This window comes from Hippocampus comes, unplaced genomic scaffold, assembly GCF_001891065.2.
Source record: "Hippocampus comes isolate QL1 unplaced genomic scaffold, H_comes_QL1_v1.1 scaffold348, whole genome shotgun sequence".
Classification (NCBI taxonomy): domain Eukaryota; kingdom Metazoa; phylum Chordata; class Actinopteri; order Syngnathiformes; family Syngnathidae; genus Hippocampus; species Hippocampus comes.
This window is the reverse complement of record NW_017806071.1, coordinates 389,628-415,570: the sequence shown is the minus strand read 5'-3', so window position 1 is coordinate 415,570 and position 25,943 is coordinate 389,628. Positions and strand designations below refer to the sequence as shown.

Sequence of the window (25,943 nt, the reverse complement as noted above, 5' to 3'; positions counted from 1 at the left end):
TTGGAGGGAAAAAAAACTGGCGACAGACAAAAGACAAAAGCCTATGTTTTAAATCAATCAGTCCCACATAGATTTGTGATATCTTTATAACGGCGTGAACGTCTTTTTTTTCCAATTCTTTTCTTGACATGATGTCGTCTCCTCACATGGAGCCAATGCGCTGACTCCAGCCCTTGACATCCTCCTCGGGCTGACCTTTGACCCATTACAAAAGGGGGCGTCTCATTGGACACAGATTTCCCTGCTGCTAAATTCTATGTGGCACAAAAAGCCCCCCGGCTCAGCCGACACGGGTATTAACGGGGACAATGAGGCGACACACTTGGAAACTCATGACCCCCCCCTCCCCGCCCTTGCCACTCCCCCCCACCTCACTCTCCCTGTCAAATGTTTTGTTCTGTTCATTCCACTCTCATGATATCGGGATTATCTGAATGTTTGAAGTTTTATTTCAGAAAGCACACAAAGGGTGCTCAAAATCACAGGTATAAAATTCACATGTATCGCTGGGGGGGGGCGGGGGGGGGTCACTGCAACACATCATCTTGCCTTCTAATGTAAATAAAGTCCCTCTATCTTTCTTGGTTTTAGTTTTGGAAGATAATGTGTACGCTAATTGCAAATTTCCTTCACTTAAAAAAATGTAGCTAGAAAACTTTACGGGCATCTCTGATGAAAACATTTCGGGGGGAAGAAAACACGTTAACCGATGTTCCAAAAATTATTATCGATTCATTTGTTAAGTCAAGCAGCTGATTCATTGATTAATCATTGCACCACTACTGTGCATGTTTGATTTTATACGTCATTTTCAGGAAGTGTTGGAATGCTCGCCTCCCCAAAAGTGTAATTCAGCGCCTTGGTGATGAAGTGCTGTCTCCATAAGTGAAAATACAAATGGTAAAGATGCTGATGCAAATTAACGGCGGCTTGTAGCTACCTATCTACTGATGTGTACTTACTGTAAGCACATATCAGAGTCTGTACTTTTTTTTAAATGGAAATAAGGGAGTTGAATTAACACTTGTAAATTCTTCCAGTCTTGTCTTTTTACATACAATTATCTGTACCTCTACTTGAGTCCAACTGAAAGTGGAAAACATTGTCTGGAAAGACGAGAAAAGGTTTTGAGGAGAAGTTTCAGGTTTTCAAGGATGAATTATAATTATTATTTCCTCGTGTGTGTGAAATGGGGTGGGCTAAACCGATTCACCCTTCGATCTGCGCATGTTCCATCGAGGGAGAGAGAAGGAGGGAGGGAGGGGGGGGGCAGTTTTGGTGGTGGTGGGGGTGCGGGAGGGGAAGAAAGGCTGTCTAAGAGGGGAGAGCGAGAGAAACAGAGGTTCATGGACCATGTCACAGCGTCAGCCTTCCCCGCGTCTTCTCGTCCACGATGCACTTTAGGATTTCAATAAGATGCGTGTGTGTTTGCAGATAATCGGCTTCCTCTTCGCCGCAAACTTTTACCTCCCGCCGCTCCAAGCTCAGGGTGAGTCTTGTTTCAATGTTCTCTCGGACTTCTGCTCAGCACGACCGAAGTCATTTGTCAAGTTATTCCCATTCTCCGCCTATTTCCTGACATTCACTAGAAGGGGGGGAAAAAAAAGATGTTTGCAGTTTGAGTGTTCACCTCTTTTTTTTCCCCCCCACCAAGTTTGTTGTTGTGATTTTTTTGGCAGCTGACATCCTGTTGTCCTGTTCGGTATGTCCCCGTTTTAAATATTGATCATACAATTTCATCTCTGAGTGTGAATTATTGTGGTTGGCATAGCGCATTTAGGTTGAATCGAATCGAATATTTGCGGCTATAAAGTTGGAAGAAGACTTCTCGGAAGACTTGAGTTTGAATAACGGAACCGCTTCAAGAGCTCATGTTGGATTCCAGCGCGACATTCGAAGCATTCGTCATATAATGACATCATCATTTTAGTGGTTTTAGCTCCAAAATTGGGCGTTCAATGTCATGTGAATAATAATGCATTTATTAGCGAATGTAAACTCACGAAAATACACGTCTCTCCACCACAATGACTCAAATAAATACAGTAGCGTAGTCGGCACAAGTGTTCATCAAAAACTCGACAGGTTTTATTCCTCACGAGTATTTTTTGATAAAAAAAAGTAAGCTACGACATTACATGCACAGTGTGAACGTTAACATTGACCATAATATAGAGGAAAATAAAATGACTTAACGACCCAATGAAAATGTATCGCACGTCTAATTGTAAAAATAAGTGCACATAAACAAACTAAATGATTGATGCACATTTATTGGATTTAGACTTAAATACAACTGAACTGTAACTAAGAAAAAAAAAAGTTTGAGACATAACACTTTGCACAGTTTGAACATTTAATTCGGTGGGTCTCTCCACCACAATGACTCAAATAAATACAGTAGCGTAGTCGGCACAAGTGTTCATCAAAAACTCGACAGGTTTTATTCCTCACGAGTATTTTTTGATAAAAAAAAGTAAGCTATGACATTACATGCACAGTGTGAACGTTAACGCTGACCATAATATAGAGGAAAATAAAATGACTTAAAGACCCAATGAAAATGTATCGCACGTCAGTCTAATTGTAAAAATAAGTGCACATAAACAATCTAAATGATTGATGCACTTTTATTGGATTTAGATTTAAATACAACTGAACTGTAACCAAGAAAAAAAAAAACGTTTGAGGCATAACACTGCACAGTTTGAACATTTAATTCTGTGATTTTCATGTGCCACAGGTGCTAATATCACATTATGAGATTCACATGAGTGATCTATTGCATGATGTTGAAAAGTGCATTTTTAATCATTATCGCTAGCATTCAGTTATGGGACTGCTCTCTGGTTTGGGAAAAAAGTGAAAGGCGCTTTCATAACTACATAAAAGATTAGAATTCAATTCATTCACCCCACAAAAATGTGTCGTATCATCACACTCCTCAAACACTGGACTGTTTTTTTTTTTTTTTCAGAAAATGCTAAATAACGTAACCGAACTCTGATTATATTTCTGAATAATCTAATTTCAGGGTGAGAAATAAACAATGTGTTTCACGAAGGATGCAGCTGATTTTCATGAGATGTCGAAGCCACAAAAATACTTTTTGTCATTATATGACTTCGGCCTTTATTTTAAGAGGCTGACGATATTTTCCCTACAAACATTATGAATATCTAATTCCATTGAATTGGTGCTTATACTGCACTTTCAAGTTCAGTATGTTAATTTTCTGGTACTTTTCAGGACAGACAAACACTGAGATGTGTATTGGGGCTCTGGCTTTAAATTTAATCAAATTCATTCCTGTGGGGGGCGTCAGCCATGGCCTCACATTGCCTTTTGGGAAAGGTGTGCTCCTCAACACCTTTTTGCATCGCCAAATTGCCTGCTAGGGTCCCGTCGACATGATTAAGAAGATGTACGTCTCTGGAGTGCAAGTCCACATGGGGTAAGGATGTGGATTTGCTCGATCACTTTGAATCTGTTTTCTTTTCATTCACACATCTGCCCGAAACATGAAAGTAATGCAGCTCTTAGATCCTCATTTGGGGTGCACATTGTCTACGACATAGCGAGGCCGAGGAAGAGTCAATAGAAGGCTCAGAAGCTCTCCGTAAGGCTTTAAAAGGCACAATGAACATCACCATACGGTTAAGTGATCAGCAAGCTTTGCTCCGGGCGAGCCCATATTGCCGCTGTTCCACATTTTTTACGGCAGAATTCCTCACGTTTTTTTTTTTTTTTTTTTTTTTTGCCTCGCTCGAGTTTGGCCAAACTTTTTCCTCCGTCGTGTCTTTCATGTTGTGATTTTGTTGTGGAGGCAAGCCGTGAGAGAATGCATCTGGAACCAATTTGACTCCTCAAAGCAGAAGGGGTGGAGGAGGAGGTGGAAAAGGAGGGGTGGTGGGGGGGGAGGAGAGTCGTGAACGGCTGCCCTTTTTCTTTCCGTGCCCACTGTAATCAGGAATGGGCTGCCATCCCGCAAACCAAATTATAGTTTTCACAACATTAGATTGAAGCAGCGGCGCTCTGGAGGGGAGTTTCTTGGCCGTCTCTCACCGGAGTGACTGTCGAATTGAGTCTGAAATGTTGTTTTTGCGCCATAGGATGACCTCGCGGTTAGCACGTCTGTCTCCCCGGGCGGGAGGTTCCAATCTCTGCTCATGCCCCTCCTGTGAGGAGTTTGCACGTTCTCCCTGCGCTCGTGGTTGCTTTTCTCCGTATACTCACGCCGGCGAATGCGAGAGGCGTATTCCGCCTCATGCCCAAAGGCAGCTGGACTACGTTCTGACCCAATGACAACAAAGCGGTATAGAAAATGGATGGATGTTGTTTTTGATTCTGACATTGCTCAACACTAGCGGAAGCTAAATATATGGTGCCGTCGACTACAGCGAGATGTAGCCCAAGAGACGAGAAAAGTCAACATTCCGCTTCCAAAATGACCTTTCCGCTTCATCTGATGTAATCTGATCGTACGCGACTCTGGGATCGGCGGCAGTTAACGCGGCCTGCACCTGTCTGCATTGTTTCTTAAAAAAACGTTTCGATGACGCCATTTTTTTTTTCTGTTGTCGATTCTGCCGTTTCTTCATGTCTGTCAAAGTCATTTGGGTCACACAGTACTTCTGGTTTCCCTCAGAAGGGGACGTGGCGTGTGAACCAGGTATCAGATTGTCACCACATCACATGGTTGTTATGTACATAACTGCCCATACGATGGATTGTGCATTGTTGAGAACAAATTTGAAATCAGAAGCGGAGGAAAATTGTGGCACTCAAATATTTAAGCTTATTATTGGTCATGTTCAGGAGAGATCGTGGGGGTGAGGGGGGATCCCAAATGTAATATCTGTCTGACTAATTAGAGGGAATTGTTTTCAAAACTTCAACATTTGTGGCGCTTGCGTGTGTTCTGTTGTCTTCACACGTCGACACGAGGCCATTTTTAACCGAGAACAGATTTCGTCGTTCCATGAAAATGGAAAATTGTTTTCGGATTGCCACTGTTGTCTTTCCATTTAAACGACTAATTATTCAACAAAAGAAATTGCTCGTGTGTCGTGCCTTCAAATGCATGCAGCCAGTCGCAGATGGCGGCACCGTTGCAACATCGTCTGCCCGCAACCCTTTCGCAAAACTCAAAGAATGTTGGCTTGATTTTGTGTCGACGAGTGTTGCGTGTCAAGCCAGTCATATTTGTCTACTTCATAATTTCAGAGCCATTCCCTGTGCCTTCACTTTGAGAATTTTTCGACGTGGAAGAAGGAACTTTTTTTTTTTTTAAACTTACTTGTCTCACAAGTGTAAAAAGAAGTGAGCCCCTGCAAGATATGAAATAGTAAATCAACCACGTGAACTCATCTTCAATTGTTCCTCTTGTTATCCAAATGAAAAGTCGACCTATCAATTGTCAATATTTATATAATATGTTTTTATTCGAACTTTATTCAGTCGAGTAACAGTGGACATAACAATTTCGAGGTCTTCAATCAACGACTGCAACCACAATAAGGAGATGGCGGCACTGGCCGTAATTGCATCTTCTGCTCATTTCCTGTAAACCGTCTGTTGTCATGTTATCAAATATTATCTCAGCATCTTCAAGCAGCTGTTCCGATCGAAAACAGGCAGTTGGGTTGTTATTGTGAACAAGTCTCTTCTTCTTTTTTTTTTTTCTATTGATCTTTAACTATCCACAGCTGGTTGGCTGTTGTGGACTCGACTAGTTGTTACTCATGAAGTCCGGATCTAAACAGAACCACCGAGAATATAATCCGTATTGAAGTTTTTGTGACGGAAGAGACACTGGAAGTAAAATTTAGCCACAATAAAACAACAACAAAAAAAAAACAGATCAACAACACTGACAGTGCAGCTGCTTTGAATTTTTCGAATAATATTTTGTATCTTCACGGTTGAAAGTTATTGCTCCATGTCGTCGCTGCTTGCTTCGGTGCCAACGCCGTGGCATGAATGGGCTGTGGTCAAAGGATGACTCTTATTCATGGTGGTGTGATATGTGGCACATCAATCTTGACACTGGGTGCCTGTTGTTACAGTAAACAGAAAACTTGATTCCATGCCCAGTGACTGCTCTCCTCGGCGCTTCTTTTCCGTTTTCCCAACGACTTCCCCACCATTTTTTTTTAACAACATCACTATACAACCTCCGTCAAGACCCTTGGACACTGCATTTGTGATTAATGACGCCATTTTTTCCTCTACAATGATTTTTTTAACGCCACTAAACTGCCTTGCTTTTGCCACTCTGAAATCACTCTGCCACCATCTTGGATGCGACGAGATGACGCAACAATTTGCCGGCCGACTCAGCTGCAACCTGAGAGGGCCTTTAACGTGCGTTCTTTTGGAACGCGGATGCGACAGTTCTACTTTTGTCTCATTTGTGTTATTCTTGATCAACAAACGCCATAACGTACCACTACGATTGACACCTCAACAAAAGCTTGCTAGAAAGTCAAGAAAGAAATCCATGGAAGGAATTAAATTCCCTACTTCCACCAATGCAGTACTTAAGATGGATTTAAGGAGATTTAGCTGATGCGATACAACTAATGCACCAAGATTAGTGATACAAGTTGGAATGAGGGAGCCAAGGCAGGTGTGCATAAGTCTTAAAGTATTTATTAAAAAAAAAAAGAAAATGAAAGAAAAGTCAAACAAGATATGGAATACAATCAAAACACTAAATCAAATAAACACCCTCTTGAAAAAAAAAAAAAAACAAGCAATAAACTCATCACAAAAGGAGGCACAACACTAGAGGCTTAACAGTGACTAACAACGACAATCAACTGCCAAAGACTGACCAAAACCACGGAACTAAATACAAGCAAACTGACGAGACAACGAGGCACACCTGGGCAAGCCGCGAGTGGCTGGAGGGAGCTGATTGGTCGACACAAGAAACAGGGTTAACGAGAGCAAGTGGGGACAAAAAAAAACAAACAGGACACAAACACGGGACAGGAAAAAACATGAACAAATGAAATAGAACTGAAACGGATCAAAATGGAGTCAACCAAAACACAGATCTTGACAACAACTTTTAATTGGCTTAATTTGCCACTGCTGCTCCCGGTTCTTTTTTATTTGTGTATTTCAGGTGAAAATCTTTTTTTCCAAGGAAACCTGATATCCAAATCCAGCATTTGTATTCGAAACGCTTCCTGAATTTTGCTAGGTTCTCATATTTTCATGCACACAAGATCTGGATTGCCCCCCCCCTTACACCCTGGCTCATTCATACTCCACAAAACACATCTGCCATGTATTTTGAATTGGTCGCTGATTCTGGCAAACTCTGTTGACCAGATAATACATGGCCATTCATAATTAATCAATTCACAGGAAGTGACCTTGGACCCCCATCCATTAAAATCTTCCCCCCCGAGAGTCTGCTGCGGATCTGAGGAATGCAGGAAGCAGAGTGTTAGGAGAGCCTCTCGGGTACTGCTGGCAGTATTGTGTGACCGTGGATGTTTTGGGAGAATTGGTGAAGCCGTTTCGGAACGACACTGAGAACAGCCAGAGCAACCCAAAAACATCCCGGTTTTTTTTTTTGTGCTTTCTACATTCGGAAGGAAATTGAAGCTTCGAACGGTCTTTGTGACGCTTCATCAAGCCACATTTACATGGTGTATCCCGTTTTTGTACAAAAACGAAAGTGTCATCAAATGCTACGGTCCCGCCGGATATGTTCTAATTTTCTTTCGCTTGTCACATACGGTTCAAATTTGATGTTTTGTTTTCTTGGGGGGGGGGGGGTCGAAAGAACATAGCGTGTAGATGATGCTTCAGCTTGTCCTCAAGTCAACTCAATTGGGGCAGCAATTGCTGTTTGATGAATCACGTCGATGTGACTACCGTGTTGACATTTCAACAAAGACATCGTTGATTTACAGCGACGGAGGCTGTTGAAATCTTCCGCCATTGTTGTTGCAGCCCCGCCCCCTCCTTACAACTTTGTTTTTCACAACACCCCTAAATATACACACTCACTTAACCCCCAGGGATCCGCTGATTTAAATAAACCCCACGGTTGGACCACATGTTTCACCTTCCGTAGATGTCAAAGGTCATCCTGATATGACCTTTTCATCTGGGTTGTGAGTTACGCGGATATTCATACGGTGAACTCAGCAGCGGCCTGGCCAAGAGCAAAAACCCGCACGTAATTGACAGCACTGAGCAAATATTGTGCGAATTCCTCTTTGGCCATAAATTAGTTTCCAACTTGGAAGTTTTGCAACCCTGGACGGCGGCACTAAAAGTTACTGTTTAATAGTTTGTCAAGAAAGTGTTACTTGTCTTTTTTTTTTTGGACGGGAGAATGTTGGCCGCGAGCACCGGCCTTCATCGCACTGAGCACCAATGTGACAGCGTTGCTGAAGGGGGGTGCTTGTTCTCATGTATGCTGAGCCCAAATGGGGCCGGCGCTCATTCTCAGCAAGCAAGAGATTTTTTTTTTTTTTTTTTTTTTACATGACTGAATGGCCTCCATCGTCCCTTCCTCGCCCTCGGATAATTGTCGCTTGCCATTGTTTGAACAAGCAGTTATGCACACGCTCATCTGCGGTCTCCGAAATGAATTTTGGTTCACAAACGGCACTGACAGAGCAACAACGTCGAGGTTAACGAAAGAGCAGAAGTTGCTCAACTCCCATAATGTCCTGAAAAAAAAATACGATGCACTGAAAAAATATGTTGGACCAACTTAAAAAAATTTTAGTTGTTCATACCTTGAATTTTGGTTTGATCGCAATCAAACATGTGACTTTTTCCTTTCGCAAGAATTTACCAAGTAAAACTATAATTTACAGTAATATAAAGATCAGAGACTATTTTGACGCATGCGCCAGCGAATCGACACTCCGGCTTTTGGTTCTCTTTCAGTGGACTGAAGTCCACGTTTTCAAAGTGAACAGGTTTGAACCGGTGACCGCCATGCTCAATTGAAGCTGTTAAAAAAAAAAAAAAAAAAAGACTGTTTACCCATTTGAGTTATCCGATTTATTTTGAATCCCGCTCTGTATCGACAGCTCCTCCGACCGCATTTTTATCGTACCGCCGTTATCTTGGGAACAGCTTGGGAGCATCTTTGGGGCCAATTCTTCAAGAGGCCTGTTTAGAACAGGGCACTGTGCTCCTCGGCTCGAAATCTCGCACTGTATAAACAAATCACATACAGTGGACGTCTGCTCCTCCTTAAAGCATCAAAGACAACTGGACCTGCTGATGGAATCCAGAATCCCCCCCTGTGTCAAGCAGCTGAGGACACACTAACAGTGCCACCCCCTACCCCCTTTCTCCAACACTCATAAATGGCGCCACAAGTGTGCTTATCCAAGTCCACACAGACACACTGACAAGTGGGTGTGATGGTTTCTGTCAATGCCTTACCTGTCAAGTGCACTCGCTTTCTTTTATGTCTTTTAAATGCCTGCCGCAATTGGTCACTTGAAGTGAGAACGGAACAAAAGGGTTGGGGGGGGGGGCGGGCAGATGATGGTGACCGGAATAAAATAAAGCGCCTTATATGGAAAAGCATGTGTCCGCGTTATATCCCCTTTCTTACGCTCGTGCTCGCTTTGGAAACTCTCGAGGATTGGTCGAAAATACTTTGTCGCAAACAAAAATATTATACAGTGAATATAAAAAGTTGAAAGACCCTGGTCAATTGCACCCCCCTCCCCTCGAAAGTTCTGCTGTTCAAGTAGGCTTTTCCTGACATTTTTGGGGGATTTTCTGAAGTTTTTGGGCAAACACTGACTGACACTTAGAACTGCTTGTAATTTGCCTCCGCCAAGACTGAAGTCCAAGTTCCAGCTGATATAAAACAGACTCAAAACATTTTGCTGTCATCACCACGGAGATATGGTGTTCTTTTGGTGAGCAGCCTTGCGTTTGCGCCAAACGTAGCTTTTGGGAAAAAAAACGAAAAAAAAACTTTAACCCTGGTTTCACTGGCTCAGAACTAAATTTTCCATGCACATGTGCGAAAATGGGTTCTGGTCCGATCCGTCAAACCTGTGGGATATGATAAAAGTCTCGCTTTGAAGAATTTCATCTTTCTTACTATGTCTGAGTGCCACATGGTCATTTATTTGATTCATTGTATGTTTTAAACTTCTGGCTTGTTGTGTCATTTTTTTTTTTTTTTTTTTAAATACGACGTCCAGCTTCAGGGAACACACTGTAGTTGTCTGCGATCATTTTGTAGGTTGTGAAGGTTGGGTTGTTCGTAGAGCTCCACTTGTCAACATGAGTAACTGCTCAAGAGCGACGAAATGGCCAAGTCTAGTCCAAGATCACGACTGCGTTCAAAGTGTTTGGCCACATTGAGCAGGCGGGAGAAGTTTGTTGACAGCGAATGGAGCCAAGACATTTACTGGAACCCTGGGCCGTGCTGTGGTTTTGAACCTCTCTCTGCCACAAAACACACCCTCTTTTGCTCCTGTGTGTTTGTTTCTCGTAATTTTTTTTTTTTTTTTTTATAGACGAGGACAACGCCTGCAAGGGGTTATAGGTTCAGCCATTAAACTGAACATTGTTTCGATACACACGGTATCATAGTTACCTGTATGCTTATAACCTGCTACATCGACGCTTTCTGTTCAAAGCAACATTCTCGTCCCCATTATTCATCAGTTTTCAGTGCGATGTGAAACTTTAACGGAGATGGATTATAAATTTGACAAATAATAATATATCTTTTTTTAAATTACCCAATTATTTCATATTTCCAAAGGGCTATGCACTGAAAAGCTTTTCAATTCACCGTTTTTGTGTCTTTCGCCAAAGCCTCTTTAAAAAAAAAAAAAAAAATCTCCATCCTTCAATTAGTCAATAAAATTGTTTTTTTTAACCCTTTGACGGACAGCTGTTACTACAGTGGACAGCTTACCATGTTATGAGATTACATTCTGCATAAAAGGCTTAATACTTAATCTATTTGAATAAGATACATTCCTGAGACACATTTCCGATATGGATCTTGAGCTGAGAAAAGTCCAAGCAAACAAATTACCGTCGGTAAACATCACACGAAGCTGTAATCATCCTGTCAGTATGTTCTTATTGTAAGTCTGCGTTGTCTGCTTGCAGATCCTTCCTGTTGCCACCATGCTGCCGAGTTCTCCCCTTGCAAAGAAGCTTGTGATCAGGTATGAACTCAAACTCAACGCGCGCGCACACACACACACACGCACACACACACACGAATCCATTCCTCAGCCCCGTTTGTTTGGTCATGAATAGATGCTTTTGAAGGTAGGGGGGTGGTGTAAAGTTGTTTTTTTTTTTGTGGGGGGGGTGTATTTTTTTTTTTTTACACTTTGAAGTGCAGAGTAAAAAAAAAAATCTCTCGCCCTGCTTCAATTAGGTGCAGGTGACACAATGTCCCACTCTGAAGCCGTCACTTTGCCCTCCTTAACAAAACAGGACATGATGAAATGAAGCACAAAGAAAGCCCCGCCCCCAAACCAGCAAACAGGCTTAGTCTAATTCATGCTCTTGAAGTGGAAGTGTTGAGGAGGTGGTTTCTTGCATGTTTTTGCAAATGCCACAAAAGAGGGGAAAAAAAAAGGAGAAACAAATAGACGAGGATCAAAAAGATGGAGAATGAAGGACGTTGGTCTTTTACAAGCGCAGTTACCACAAAATGTTAGGGAGGTGTGGGCTACTTTATGTGTGTTCCCTCCGGGGTGGGGCGAAGTGCCCCGGCACACACATTCTAATCAGCGTTTCTATTTTACATGGCATGAAAGCTCCCTTTTGTGCTGGTGACACCCATTTTGCTATATTTAGAACAGAATGGCACCAATGAATAAATCAAAGGGCTGATCCGAGTCTGGTTCCTGTTTTTAATTCGGTAATAGAAGGACTGGACCTGAACCGGCTTGTTCGGTGTCGCGCCGCTCCAACGCGTAGTCCCGTTGAACAGGAGCTGTTCTTGACAAGCCGCGCAGCCGAAGGCCTGCCACGGCCGCCGCGTATGAAAAGGAAGGAAAGAAAGGAAAGAAAATAATTCATTAGGCTTTATATGTTCCACTCATACTGTGTTTGACTTCAAGTGAAACAAAAAGGCAACGCTCTATGCACTATGTCTTTAAACAATGTACATGATGTCCACTACTTCCATTTCTTCAATTTATACAAAACATTCTGCTGAGCAATTCCTGAGGCGCCTGGTACTGATCCGCACTGCTGTCGTGACAAGCCGCGCAGCCGAAGGCCTGCCACGGCCGCTGCGTATGAAAACGAAGGAAAGAAAGGAAGGAAAATAATTCATTCGGCTTTATATGTTCCACTCATACTGTGTTTGACTTCAAGTGAAACAAAAAGGCAACACTCTATGCACTATGTCTTTAAACAATGTACATGATGTCCACTACTTCCATTTCTTCAATTTATACAAAACATTCTGCTGAGCAATTCCTGAGGCGCCTGGTACTGATCCGCACTGCTGTCGTTTTTTTTTTCCGTCTGAGTGTTTTAGAACGCTGAAGAGATTTATCATGATAGTCCGTGCTGTGGCTCTCAAGTATGCTTTTGTTTTCAGAAGATTGCGCGTGCGTGTGTGTGTGTGTGTGTGTGTGTGTGTGTGTGTTCCAACTTTTACTAAGACGTATGATATTGCATGTACTGTATGTATCACCGATTCTTTTGTCAAAGGCGGCACAGCTGAACAGTTAAAAGCCGTCCTGGATCGGAGACTCAAAAGTCGTTCTGCGCCACGGGCAATTAAAACCCATTTTAAAAAACAGTTTTGCATAAAATGATATTTTCACGACTCTTTTCTTTTCCCGCAGCTCGCCACAATAAAGAGTGAGTCTCGTTTGAAGCATCTCCTGCAGAGGTTGCCAAGTTACTGTCCAGAGTCAATGGTGAGTCCTCTCACTCACCGTATGCAAACAAAACCAACCAATCGGTCGTGTGATGAACACGTCACTGGAAAAAAAAAAAAATTCAAAGCCCATATGGTAAGCAAAGCTGCAGCGTTAAGCACAGATTAGTTTACGTTTAGCGTTTAACCAGAACGTGATTGATGACGACGACGGCACGGGTGGCGATGTAGGTCATGACTCAAGAAGAAAGAATGAGTCTGTTTCTACAAGCTGCGATGGCCCCGTTGCACGACGACATGCCGGAACACATCAGATGTCCTTCGACAACCTTTGAGCGATACATCAGAATGGACACATTCCGTGCGAAGCTCAGGGTGTGACACTCTTCATCACCTGACATTACAACGCTAATTATCACTTTTATTCCAATTTGTGTTTCCTGCAGAATGAGCTGTGGGTTTGCATCAACTCGACACTTCCAGGTAAGATCACGTTGCATTCAAAACACAAATTGTCAATATTAACAGACACCCATTCACAAAATGAAAAATTATTTTGACTCAAAAGTCGTGGATGAACATTTTTGGGGGGCTTTGATATCAGTACAATTCCACATTCTTCGTGTTAAGCAGTATCTTTCCCACTCGTAAAAAGTGGACCACTCCCCCAGATTTAAACTACAGCATTAAACTCTCGAACAGACTTCCACCGCGTCATCAAAATTCGGAAAAATTAAATACTTCGGACACCGAGGTCATTCTGTGGTTTTGATTTGTAGGAGTATCAAGAAAGTCAGACAGCTGGGTAGGGCTCGGTTGCTGCGAGCTCGCTATCTCATCTGAGTGCCGCAGGGAATGCAGACAGGTATGTCGAATTGTAAATAAATCCTGTCGAAACGTTGTTGTCGTGATATAACGTGACCCCGTGTCGTTGCTTTCTGTCTCGGGATTCTTTTTTTTTTTTTTTACAGGCGTCATCCAAAAATGACCTAACAAAAGTATGCAAAAAAGTCACCGAGGTAAGTCGAGCGTTCGGGCGCAGATGCACCGAAATGTATGACGGAGTCGTCGGCATGAAAATTAAAAGTCGCGGAACGGAGTCGTGAAGTCTTGCTCGACACATTTGGATGTTTGAAACATTCGGGAGTAGTAGTCCATCGGTTTCAAAAAGCATTTTTCTTGTTGCAGAATCCTCTACACAGCTGTATCACCAAAAATGAAAGTAAGTTACAAATGAGCCACGCAGTCACAAGTTCTTCAGTAGGAATCTTAGCGTTGTTTTATTTTTATTGATTTCAATACGTGACCGCTACACGATGTGTGCCCGTGGTTCTCCAGTGGGCTCCACGTGTTGCAGCTATGCGGGGCGTCACACCACCTGTCGGGAGTACTGTCAGGCCATCTTCAGGACAGACTCGACCCCGACCGTGTCTCAAATCAACGCCGTCAAAGAGTACTGTCAGAGCCACAGCGCTCAGCTGCTCAGCTGTGTCAGCAATTTCACCAAGTCCTACCCGATACGCAGCCCTATAGACAGTAAGTCCCACCTGTACGTCCTGGAACTTACTTACACACCGGCAAATTCACTGACGGTTACATTATTCGGATGTACTTTGTGGTCCAGGATCCTGGAATGACAATTTCAGCGTCTTCCGATTTCTACTTCACTGTCCATTTTAGTTTTGCAGAATATATTAGACAATGGATGTGTCCAGATTAGTTGATGGCTACTCTCCAGCTAATCAACCCCCCCCCCGCCCCCGCCAGGTCTGTACTGCTGTGACCGAGCCGAGGCTACCCACTGCCAAGTGGCTTGCCGGCGAATCCTCCGTACCTTGAGCACGGAGCACGAGATCATGGAGGGTTTGATTGACGAGTGCGGCTCCCAGCCTCTCCCCCAAGACCCCATGTGGCAGTGCTTTCTGGGAAGCGCCCATCCCCCTTCCCCGACCGAAAAAGAAGTCCCGCATCCTGCCAAAATGGACTGTGCCAAACTGCACTGCTGCTCCAAGGCTAACACCTCACTCTGCAGGTACCGCTCAGCACCCGTACGGGCCTTACGTGCTGGGATGGCCACGTCCTGCTACAGAAAATTCAATTCTTCACCCCCCATTTGGTTTTCGGCTCTTCCTCGTATTGTGCTTTGCTTAATGCTTACCAGACTCTGTCGCATGATTCCAACAGTAGTAATGGCAGGCAGTTAATGGCTGACAAACAGACAAGCCATCTGCGCTTGGGTGGGCAGGCTCTTGCCTAACGGTTTCAGAATCCTTTTTGGGGGGTCTGAAAATAGGGACAAACCGTATCTCGATATGGTTACGCACTCATCTGAGTCCCCGTCTCTGCAAGCACGAGTCGAACATAGAACCCGATGTTAACTGTGAGAGGCAGTGTAGCGCCACGGGGCATTCGGACCAATCGAAATGACAAAATAGTAAACAGAAGTAAGCTAGGATAAATTTTAGCTTATCCAGTAAATGACTTGGTTGACACGTTCTACAAACACGCAGATCAGCCATATTTCTGTTCCACGCGCAAGAGACAATCAATTTTCCCAGCTCACTAACTGCATCGGTAGATCAGGACAGGCAGGTAGCAGCAAAAGCGAGCGATGGATTGACAGAGTCGAATTGATCGCTCAATATTTTGTTTGTCCTACGGACAAGGATGAAAACACGTGTCACTTCCCCCGTGTTTTAAATTCGCATCTCTTCGTTCTCCGACAGGGACATGTGTCAAGAGATCAGCACAAACTGGGGCAGCCAGACGTGGCAAGACTTTGATCAGCTGTGTGAGTACAACCCGGTGGAGACGGAGCTGATCAACTGCCTGGCTGATGTCAGGGAGCCCTGCCAGTTGGGCTGCAAGGAGCTCTCCTATTGCACCAACTTCAACAATAGGTCAGGACTTGCTTCTTTTTGTGCTAGCCAAGTACTCGAACAGCTAATCGGCATACAATTGTCAGCCAAATACTGTTGCTGGACCTCAAAAAAAAAAAAACAACAACAACAAACAGCCTTTTCCTGAAAGTCAAACATGCAATTAAGATCACCTTCCTTCGCAAATTTCAAAATGCTGCACCGCTGGATGAAAGGGAAACGCTGACTATATTTATTTTCAGTCAAGCTCACGCTGCTGCGTGTCAACACGCAAACGTACAGGCACGCGCAAACAGTCGCTCAAGATAAACAAAGCCTGATGGAACACACCCAAAAAAGCGCTAAATAGAAGCCACTCCAGCTTTGAAGCGCCAATTAGCTCACTCTGCGGAGACCGACGGACGCCTCCTATTATCTCTGTCCGCAGGCCGACGGAGCTGTTTCGCAGCTGTAACATGCAGTCGGACCAGGGAGCTATGAACGACATCAAGCTGTGGTCCAACGGAACCATCAAGATGCCTTTCATGAACATTCCTGTGCTCGACATCAGGAAGTGTCTGCCGGATATGTGGAAGGCGGTTGCTTGCTCCCTGCAGATCAAACCCTGTCACAGCAAGTCCAGAGGGAGCGTCATATGCAAGTAAGCCGAATCGAGGATGTCTCGTATTTGGCTCGTTGCTTCCGACGCGTAATACGTAGCGCGTCGCTTATCACTGTCCTTTTTGTTGGAGGAAAAACGATCATTGTGAAAAGTGGGGAAGAGAATTATTGCACAATCAGCGCCAGTGGGGTTGCGGCAGACAAAATAACCTCTTTTTTTTTTTTTAATTCTGCGGTAATGACTACATCATGTGTCCGTGTTGTCATATTCTTGTATGTTGTTGACACTTCAATACAATACAACACAAAAAGTTTTGAAACCCCTGCTGACCAGGTACAAGAAATCCTTATAGTTCCTGGATTCGATAGTGGAAATGCATCAGTACCTCATCGGTTCTTGAGCTGTACCAAATGTCGATCCTTTTCGTCTCCGACAGACTTACGGCAATAATACATTTATATCCATATATTTTACACGTTCATGCTTTTTTGTTTGTTTAGGTCGGATTGTGTGGAAATCCTGACCCAGTGTGGGGACAGAAAACGTTTCCACGATGGACAAACACCTGAGAGGATATGCGAGCTTCTGTCGCCCATCGATGACCCCGAACGCTGCATTCCCCTCCACAGATACCTCAGTGAGTGATAATTTTACGGTACAGGGAAAAAAAAAAAGCCATCCAGGATCAGGTTCAACAAGTAGTTTTCATTCAATATATTAACCTTGATGCACACTCGGATGTCCAATGACAATTTAGCATTAAGCCCTAATGATCAAATGTGGATTATTTATTTATGTCTCTTCCATCAGCCCCAAGTTCCCTCGGAAACAGCGTCGTTGAAGAGGTCATCCATCCATGCAACCCGAACCCTTGCCCGAGCAACCACTTATGCCAGGTCAACAGGAAGGGTTGCCTCGATGAGCTCAACTGCCAGCCATTTCTCTGCGCGCCAGGTCGGACCTCCTCCACGTCAACGCCGAGCACCGTTCTGCAGAACGGCGCTCTTTACGAGTTTCTCCTTTCAGGATGTAAACTCGGCGAGGCTTCAGACTTTCTGGTGCAGCAGGACGCTCGCTTACAAGTGCCGACTCGCACCGGCCCGGCCGGGTGCTACGAGGTCTGCACTTGCGGTGCCAGCGGGCGCCTGGAGAATTGCGTTGAGATGCCGTGCGTGGATACCAACAAGGCTTGCGTTGTGGGAGGACAGAAGATGAGTAAGTACTGATGAATCCTCTTTGTCTTTGCAGGGTTCATTTTTTTTTTTTGTTGTTTTTTTTGAAAGGACTCACTGGCCTAGTGACTAACCGTTTCGAATGGGCGTCTGTTTTTGGGGGAATTGAGAGAGATTACGGGTAGCTGTTTTATTACGCGGTATATATCGCGGTGAAACACGGTTTTGTTTTTTTTTAGAGCAGCATGTCTGCAGGACGTTTGTGGTTTGCGTTTTTTTTGTGTGTGCCAGCCATTGTTTTACGTTTGGTTTAAATTAACGTTGTTTTGCTTTCCTGCACGCCTTGGCTCTTGGGTCTGGGTTCACTGGTTTTCAAATGTCACACCCTCACGACTTGAGCCGGCACGTTCAACAAGCATCTTCTCCCCCGAGCATCCTCATTATGCGCGTGTGTGTTATAAAATTTAACATTGATGCTCTTTCGCTAATACCTCGGTGTCAAACATACGGCCCGCGGGCCGGAACCGGTCCCCTTGGAGGTTCGATCTGGTCCGCAGGATAATTTAAAAGTGAAAAAATGCATTAAAGAGACAGAATGAAGATTTTAAATAAAATGCAATTCATGGATTATCCGCTAGGTGCCACACTGTTTTGATCAGAATAGAAGACAACATTGTTTTGATCAGAGAAGAAAACAGCGGTCGCAGTGTGTCACTGTGAGCTTCTTCTCTCAATGCACCTCCATCAACTCATTTTCATCGTTATTCTTCTATTCTCTTCACCAGATCACGGGGTATCTTATCGACTGGACTGTGACACCTGCTTCTGCTTTGCTGGCCACCCAATCTGCTCCGACAGAGAATGTCTCAACATTGAGAGCTCAGACGAAGACCGCCTTCATTTTACTGGTCCGTCTGGTTGTGCGAGAGGGCGTCTGGATTTTTAAGTTTAATCCGACGTTGACGTTCCACATCTGTCTGTCATCGTCCTTCTCAATATCATCTATTTGTATGTCGCGAATATGTGAAATATAGACGAAAGGTATCGTATACCGAGACGAAGATTCATCGCATGGCAAGAGACAAAGCGAGGAAGGGAATGAGTTTGAAATCTGTGTGGAGGTTGTTTGTTTCGCAGGTTTACATCGGGTCGTAAAACACGCAGACTATGTTTGGCTGATGTCTCGCCAGTACTCCCCAGAGCACTGACTCAAGATCTATATCAGGTCTTCCTCATGTTTCTCAATTCACCGGAGACGACATCACGTCGTTATCATTCGAAATTTTCACTCATTACTGACGTCGTATCGTAATGTCGAAATCTTTGTCCGTGCCCTGCCAACAAAACAAAACCAAAATGCTCTTGTCTATAAAAATATCCTTGCCTTCCATCCTTTATCCTGTCGTGGTCAATGGTATCCACCTCATTCTGTGAATACACTTGCATCTGGGAAAACAAACCAAGCTTGGCTTGAAATGATCTATTCAGACAGCCTATGATAACATTCAGTCAATGCATAAATTTAGAATACGAAAAACTTGACCATGCTTGTTGTGTGAGGTAGCACGAATCCTTGCAGTTCAAGCCAAGATAGGTCATCCGAAGACAGCATGTACCCAGTCTTCAGTTTCTCATCTAGGCTAACTCACTTCTTGCCCACCCCTCCCTTACCGTCTTTCCTCAGGTCTTCCATGTAACTGTCCAGACCACTTCATCCCAGTGTGCGCTTCCAACGGCCGCACGTACCCAAGTGCCTGTGTGGCTCGCTGTATGGGTTTCATGGACCATCAGTTTGTGTTTGGCCAGTGCCGTTTCACTAATCCCTGCGCCAGTAAACCCTGCCAGAGAAACCAGAGGTTGGTAACAGCTGCTGTCTATTTTTTGAGCTGAAAAAGCAGCAACTCATGACAGTGACAAATAGATTCAACCTGACAGTTCAAGACAAACCTATTATTAAGACATCTATGGCACGGATTCAAGTCATTCCTTTGTAAAGTTCACTTTGGGGTTTACTTTGTTTCTAAGTTCTGGCCGCTTTCGAAATTGCCTTATTTAACATCAGTGTGGCAATATGCTTTCCCAACCATAAAATAGCACGTATTTGTTATTCCTTACGAAACCATTTGCGAGTAAACCGTTGATGTCATGAACTTCTTTGTTGAAAAACTCACATCGGGGTTTTCCAAACGTTTTCAGACCCAAATTAGAAACGTCAATCTTGACTTTCAAAAAAAATGTGGCATGTATGCGCAAACATAAAGAGGAGTGACATTATCAAGCACAAACCATTTAGTTAACACAGATTAATACATGTGGCATGTATGCGCAAACATAAAGAGGAGTGACATTATCAAGCATAAACCATTTAGTTAACACAGATTAATTAATAACTACTCCGGTAGTTCCTTGTAGCATTGGGTGGGGGTCGTCGTGGAGGAATGCAGGCAAGAGGAATCAGCAAGGGGACCTTAATAGTGTAAAGCAGGAGATAAACTCATCCAAATGTATATCTATATAAGAAAAGGCAGCACGGTAAAAATAATGTGGAAAGTTAATCTGAAGATTTTCAGTTGAACCATCTATGTGGTCCAGAATACATTCTTCATTCAAATTCACACACCCTCATGCTGGTTTACCACTTTCATTCACACCCCATGATTTCTGTGATCCCCCAGGGGAAAAAAAAAAAATCCCTAAAGTCTTTTTCCTGGCACACCGATCAAAGGAACATGCACGCAGTCATCACTGCATGATTGGATGGATTTGATTGAAGAAACTCACAAACATACACATTCGCTAGCATGCGCTATTCTAAGCAGTTTTCTTTTACGATGAGTGGAAACGCTACGCATACAAAAACACTTCTCCTTTGCTCATAAATTAGCTGCTGGTCTATTTGGTTGTACGACTTGGTTGCTTGAATGAACTGCAACGTTTTACAAAAATGATCCCAGCATGTGGCATTTCTTAAAACACATAGTTAGTGATTTTATCAAATTAAACTTTGTGTTTCAAGGTGCATTCCAAAATATCAAGTTTGCCTGAGCGACTTGTCGGACTGCCCGCAGTACGAATGCGTCGGCCGGCAGTCGGCCTGTGACAAGAACAACGTGGAGCCAGTCTGCGATACCGACGGTCACATTCACACCAGTCTGTGCCAGCTACAGCAAGCTGGCAAAACCCTTGCCTATATGGGCCACTGTCAGGTGAGGGAAAGACCAAAGACTTTTCCCCTGTTGTGTTCAAGATGACCAAAAAGAAGTGAAGATTCTACGTTATCGTTTTCCTTGGGAATTATTTTCTGCAGGGATTCATGCGCTGGACCTGCTCCATGGTTTTCTGTTAGACAGCAGATTTAATTGTTCCATTAATCACAACAAGTCGTCGCGGTCTTGAAGGAGCAAAGCAGCCCCAGGGCATCACACTGCCACGACCACGAGCGTTGCCTTGATGTATAATGATTTAGAAAAAAAAATGGGTTTACTCTGAAAACACACATGATGAATTTGTATTAATTAAATGTTTTAATTGAACAAAACTTTATTTTAATGGCTGTTGTTTACAGCGTAGAGTAGTAGAACTGTACTGCTACTGTAATATGAAGTGAAAACTGAAAACTATTTTTATCCATTCAAAACCTGAACTCTAAATACTCTAAATCTTTTTTTCTCTCGCTCTATGTGATATAATTAGATAGGTTGTACGTAATGTTATGGTCAGTGAGTTAATTTCGAGGTATGTGTTTTTAGGAAGACTGCGAGAGCCGGCAGCAAGTTTGTGGCCACAATGGTGAAACCTATAATACGGTGTGTGAGGCCTACTCAGACCGAGTGGCTCCCGACTATGACGGACACTGTCAGGCTGTCGGGGCCGTTTCTGGCACGGCAGCGGACACTGCCTGCAGTCTAATTTCCTGTCCACGTCTGTCACCTCCAGGCTGCCAGCCTGTCACGCCCCCAGGTGAGTCATTCAGCTCTTTCTCAAAGTTTTGAAAGACGATAAAGGGAAATTTTCATCACGTCATATCGTTCAGGTATATTTGAATTCTGAAATTTTCAACCACACCTTTTAATTGCATCTAATTGCACGAACAGAAATTAGCCTACGTCAACGTTACAGTTGTTTAAAAACTTTAACAACGAGAAATGACAAATTAGCGCAAGCAGAGGCTAAATTTGGCCTGGGTTTTTTTTAAACTGTTGAAGAAGATGCAGACGATTGCATATATTAACAGTGTGGAGGATGCATCATAAGCCTTAACCTGCCATTTTTCAGGAGCCTGCTGCCCAATCTGTGCCAGTATGCTGCAGGTCCTCTGGAACAAAGAACAAATGAATACGTTCTCAAAGGTTTGGATGCACCTCAGTTTTCGTCATTTTGTGTATGTTTTTTTTTGTCCTCCATGTAACATGAGAACATGATTGTGTGCATGCTCGAAGCATGTTTTTGTTGCTTTATCATCCTCTGTGTGGGAAGTACTTGGCCCCCATCTTGTGGCACCTACCGGTATGTGCAATTTCAAAACTCCATTGGGGAAAGGGAGTCAATTTTTTAGATTTTTGTTGTTTGCGGCACCTTCGCTGAATGGATTTACACTCACTGGCCTTTCAAAATACATGTGAAGATGTTATTTTCTTTTGGGTGGTTTTGCCTCATTATTCCTGACTTTGTTTAAATCTTTCTCGATGTATTCGCTTAATTTCTGTGTGTTCAGAGAGTGGTTTGACCTCATACTTGTTCCTACAGTTAAATAAGAACCAGCCAGTGTCAGTCCACGATGTCCTGCAAATGCTGCGACTTCACGTGTCGGTCCCACAGTGCGATGTTTTTGGCTACCTCAGTATTGATCACGAGCTGGTGATCCTCATTGCGCCTGTGGATCAGCATCCAACGCCTCTGCAGGTAACACACACACACCCACTCACTCCTGGATTAATAGGGCTGTGCTTGGAAATTAAAACAAAACAAAACAAAAAAAAACAAACACCCGCTATGATTCTCGCCCTGCTGATGTCTGCATGCTGAACGCGTATTTTCCAGATTGAAGCCTGCAGCAAAGAAGCCGAAAAGATCGATTCCCTCATCAACTACGCCAGTCCAACACTTGTCTCCCACATTCCCCTCTCTGCTCTCGTTGCCTCTGAGACCCAGACGTCTTCCGTCAACTCTTCCGGTGGGGTTCGACGATCGCCTCCGCACCCCACGCTGTGCTTTCTCCTGGGTCTCTTCCTGGCTGCAGCCTTGAGTCCCCAACTGCTGTAAATACCCATTATTGCCCTCTCTTTTCTCCTGTTATCATTTCTATGGCCATCTTGCAGAAGGAAACCATGGCGGCGCCTTCGGACAATCATAATTAATTGACTTGCCAGCGTGTAAAACAATCAAGGTGGAAAATCTATGAATATGAAAAGCTTTGTATATACAGTATTATGAGTGGATGAGTTCCTCACTTTATGGTATGCACAGGTGGGCCTGTGAGTACAGTGTTACGCTGTGAAAACCTCTTGTGGCATCTTGGTGCCAAAGAACTATGTTGAGGTGCGAGGAGGAGATTCATTTAGATCGGCGATCACGCTTTCTATTTAAAAAAAAAAGTAGTGCTTGGCGACCATCGTGTGGCATGTATAGGCAAATGGTAAACCTAATGAGGGGGCCAAATTTTTTATTTTTGTGTCAGGGGTCGATCCTAATCCCCCACAAATTGTGGTGGAACACTGTATATTTGAGTGTGTGTGACTATGTGGTTTGTTTGAGAAGCATCCGGCTTCAAATGAACAGTGTTAAATCCCAGCATGAAGCTCTTCTCTGACATTCGTTTGCTCAGAATTGTATTAGCCATTAGGGTCTATGTAAGACTTATTTTTTTTACGTGTTTACTCTTCAATTCTCACACACATGTCAGCCCGGTTGTTGTTGAAGCGTCCGTATTTTGGTGTACGGCAGTGCCGGCGATCGACCCAAATGTGAGGTATACCTCTATTAGCGTTTGAATCACAAGGCTCAGCAGTGTTTGAGGTTCCATTGAGAGTGTATCTTACGTTTATGCAGCTGGTGTGCGAATAAATGTGCATTTTCCTTGCAACTAACTGGTGACCTAGTTCTGGATGAAGTCCAGCTTCCCGGTGACCCAAACAAAAAGGAACGGATCGTATTCATTGTAGTGCTGACATGCTTCACACATTAGTTCACTTTCTTGACCAAAGATAATCTCAGACGTGTATGGATTACAGATCCCTAAATCTGTGAGGAGGGGGTGTAAATGAATATGTCGGAGGCATCATCAAGGTGAAGGACAATATGTATTTTGTATGTTGGTTTATACGATACCCTGTTGCCTGCATGTGAAAATCTCCAAATTGCCTTAATCTTTTGGGTCCACCAAAGTTTCACACAATATTTACTAAAACGTGTTCTCGTAGTTGGAGTTCATTCCAGTACGATATATTCCCATGGAAACTGTCCAACAATGAAATGTGGGTGCAATTATACAGCCGTCATTTTAAATGTCGCTATTACAGCGTTACACATGCTTTGGGTGGCTTTTCAGGTGTTTCTAGATTTTTTTTATTTTTTTTTTTAGGGCCTTTGTGATGTAAACTCTTTGCGTCATCCAGTTTACATGCCTGAGTTGAATTTGGCACACTCAATGAATGAGAATTCCAAAGAGCACACGTTTTCTTGGTGTGTACAGTATTACGTTCAGGTTCAGAACCGACAGAAGAGAGGAACATTAATCTTTCGCGCAATCCGGCTTATCGTTGTGTTCAACCACAGAGCAAAAAAAACCACACACATATATATATATATATATATATCTGTCTCTTTAAGTATTCTGAACTATTGTTTTCATGTCTTTTCTTTCTTTTGGGTGGGGGGGGGGGCGGTGTTACCGACTCAGGAAATGCACTAAATGTTGCTTTAATACAAGAAAGTCGTATTGATTGATTATTATTAGTATTATGGTCCCGGTTGACGCAGACCCCCCACCCCCACCCACAGGACCTGAAACATAAGGACTTGAGCATGGGATGAGGATACGATGGCTTGAGCCATTTTATTTGGGTATATGAAGGTTTGCAACATTAACAAGATGGTGGTGGGTTATGGGTTGAGAAATAAAAAACAAAAAGGTGGATGATGTCATTCTCATGTCCCAGGCAAAGCTGCTCTCGAACCACAGATGACATGATACAATATGATCATAGTTATACTGGCTAAGGTGTGCTCCTTCCCGATAAAAACCCTGGAATCGTCCCTGCCCCCCCCCTTTTTTTTTGTGTGTGAGGCCAGTAGCTCTTAAGTTTAAAATATAAAAAAGGGATTTCACCCATTTACAGTACAAACTAGAAGCCATCTGATAACAAGACAATCAGCTTCTCACTACCTATACTCCTTCTGGGGTAGAGAAGATTTCCACTGTATGCCTTGCATCATAGTGTCTTATGAAGTATTATTACGAATGCAATATCTTCTTGTTAAAAAAAGTTCTCTGTATTTGTATAAGTATGAAAATGTTTAAGATATCATGTGTGCCATGTTTTTTTTAAATAAATAGATGTTATTTTTTTGTGCATGATGATCGTAATGACGTGATTTTAATCCATTTGCGTTGTGTTATTAGCATGATCTAAAAGTGCCCATACAGCACACATGTCCCAGTATTGACCAGTATTACTGTGCTAGGCAGATGAATTCAGGGTACAAAGGAGTATTCGGGCCACAGTGGGAAGAATAAAGTCAAATTTGAGAAAAAATGATTTGAATTTGTGAGGATAAAGTTGCATTTTTAGGAGAATTCAGTCAAAAGTCATATTTTAAAATAAAGTTGTGTATTTATGGGAATAAAATCTGAATTTTATAGCGTGAATGTAAAAATCTCCCTTTTTACGACTTTAGTCTTGTAATATTCGGACTTGCTCCTCACAAAATTTTGACTTTATTGTTCTAATACAGTATTTCAAAATAATTCCATTAGTATACATTTTGTACACTCCTTCATAACAAGGAAACCTCACCTGGCTCATATTATTGTATGTATCTATTATTATTCATGTCCTGTTTGTCATAACTGAATGTTTTTGTTTGTTCATGCCAACATTGGTTATGCTGCCTTAAAAACAAATTGTATATACCATGTTTCCCTTTCAACACAGGGATGGATCTAAAAGTCTTTCCATACTTGGCTGACTTTTCAGGACTGAAAGACTAAAAATGTTGCAATTAAGATGTGAAGATTGAAATGAATATAATGTGTCAGAACAGCATGGCTCTGGCTAAATTAAAAAAATAAATAAAACAAAAAGATGAGAAAAAGTGGTGGTTCATTTACTTGGTGTCTTTTTTCGCTTTGTTTGCACGCATTACTATTAAAAGCATATTTGTGCAGTGGCCATCTTTCTTGCAATATGGGTCAT

At 43.0% G+C, this 25,943-nt stretch overlaps 1 protein-coding gene across 1 annotated transcript; it reads left to right on the top strand.

Moving 5' to 3' along the window:
• The first annotated feature begins 1,290 nt into the window (after window positions 1-1,290).
• On the top strand, window positions 1,291-25,807 carry reck (reversion-inducing-cysteine-rich protein with kazal motifs). Its single transcript, XM_019893888.1, has 21 exons — window positions 1,291-1,489; window positions 11,137-11,195; window positions 12,843-12,917; window positions 13,324-13,360; window positions 13,657-13,742; window positions 13,849-13,896; window positions 14,066-14,099; window positions 14,216-14,413; window positions 14,645-14,909; window positions 15,604-15,777; window positions 16,184-16,396; window positions 16,858-16,994; window positions 17,168-17,311; window positions 17,384-17,572; window positions 18,315-18,437; window positions 19,214-19,385; window positions 20,546-20,735; window positions 21,279-21,489; window positions 21,805-21,878; window positions 22,276-22,431; window positions 22,570-25,807. Exons 1-21 carry the CDS (start codon window positions 1,417-1,419, stop codon window positions 22,789-22,791), a joined length of 2,880 nt encoding a protein of 959 aa, XP_019749447.1. The 5' UTR covers window positions 1,291-1,416; the 3' UTR covers window positions 22,792-25,807.
• Window positions 25,808-25,943: the final 136 nt, after the last annotated feature.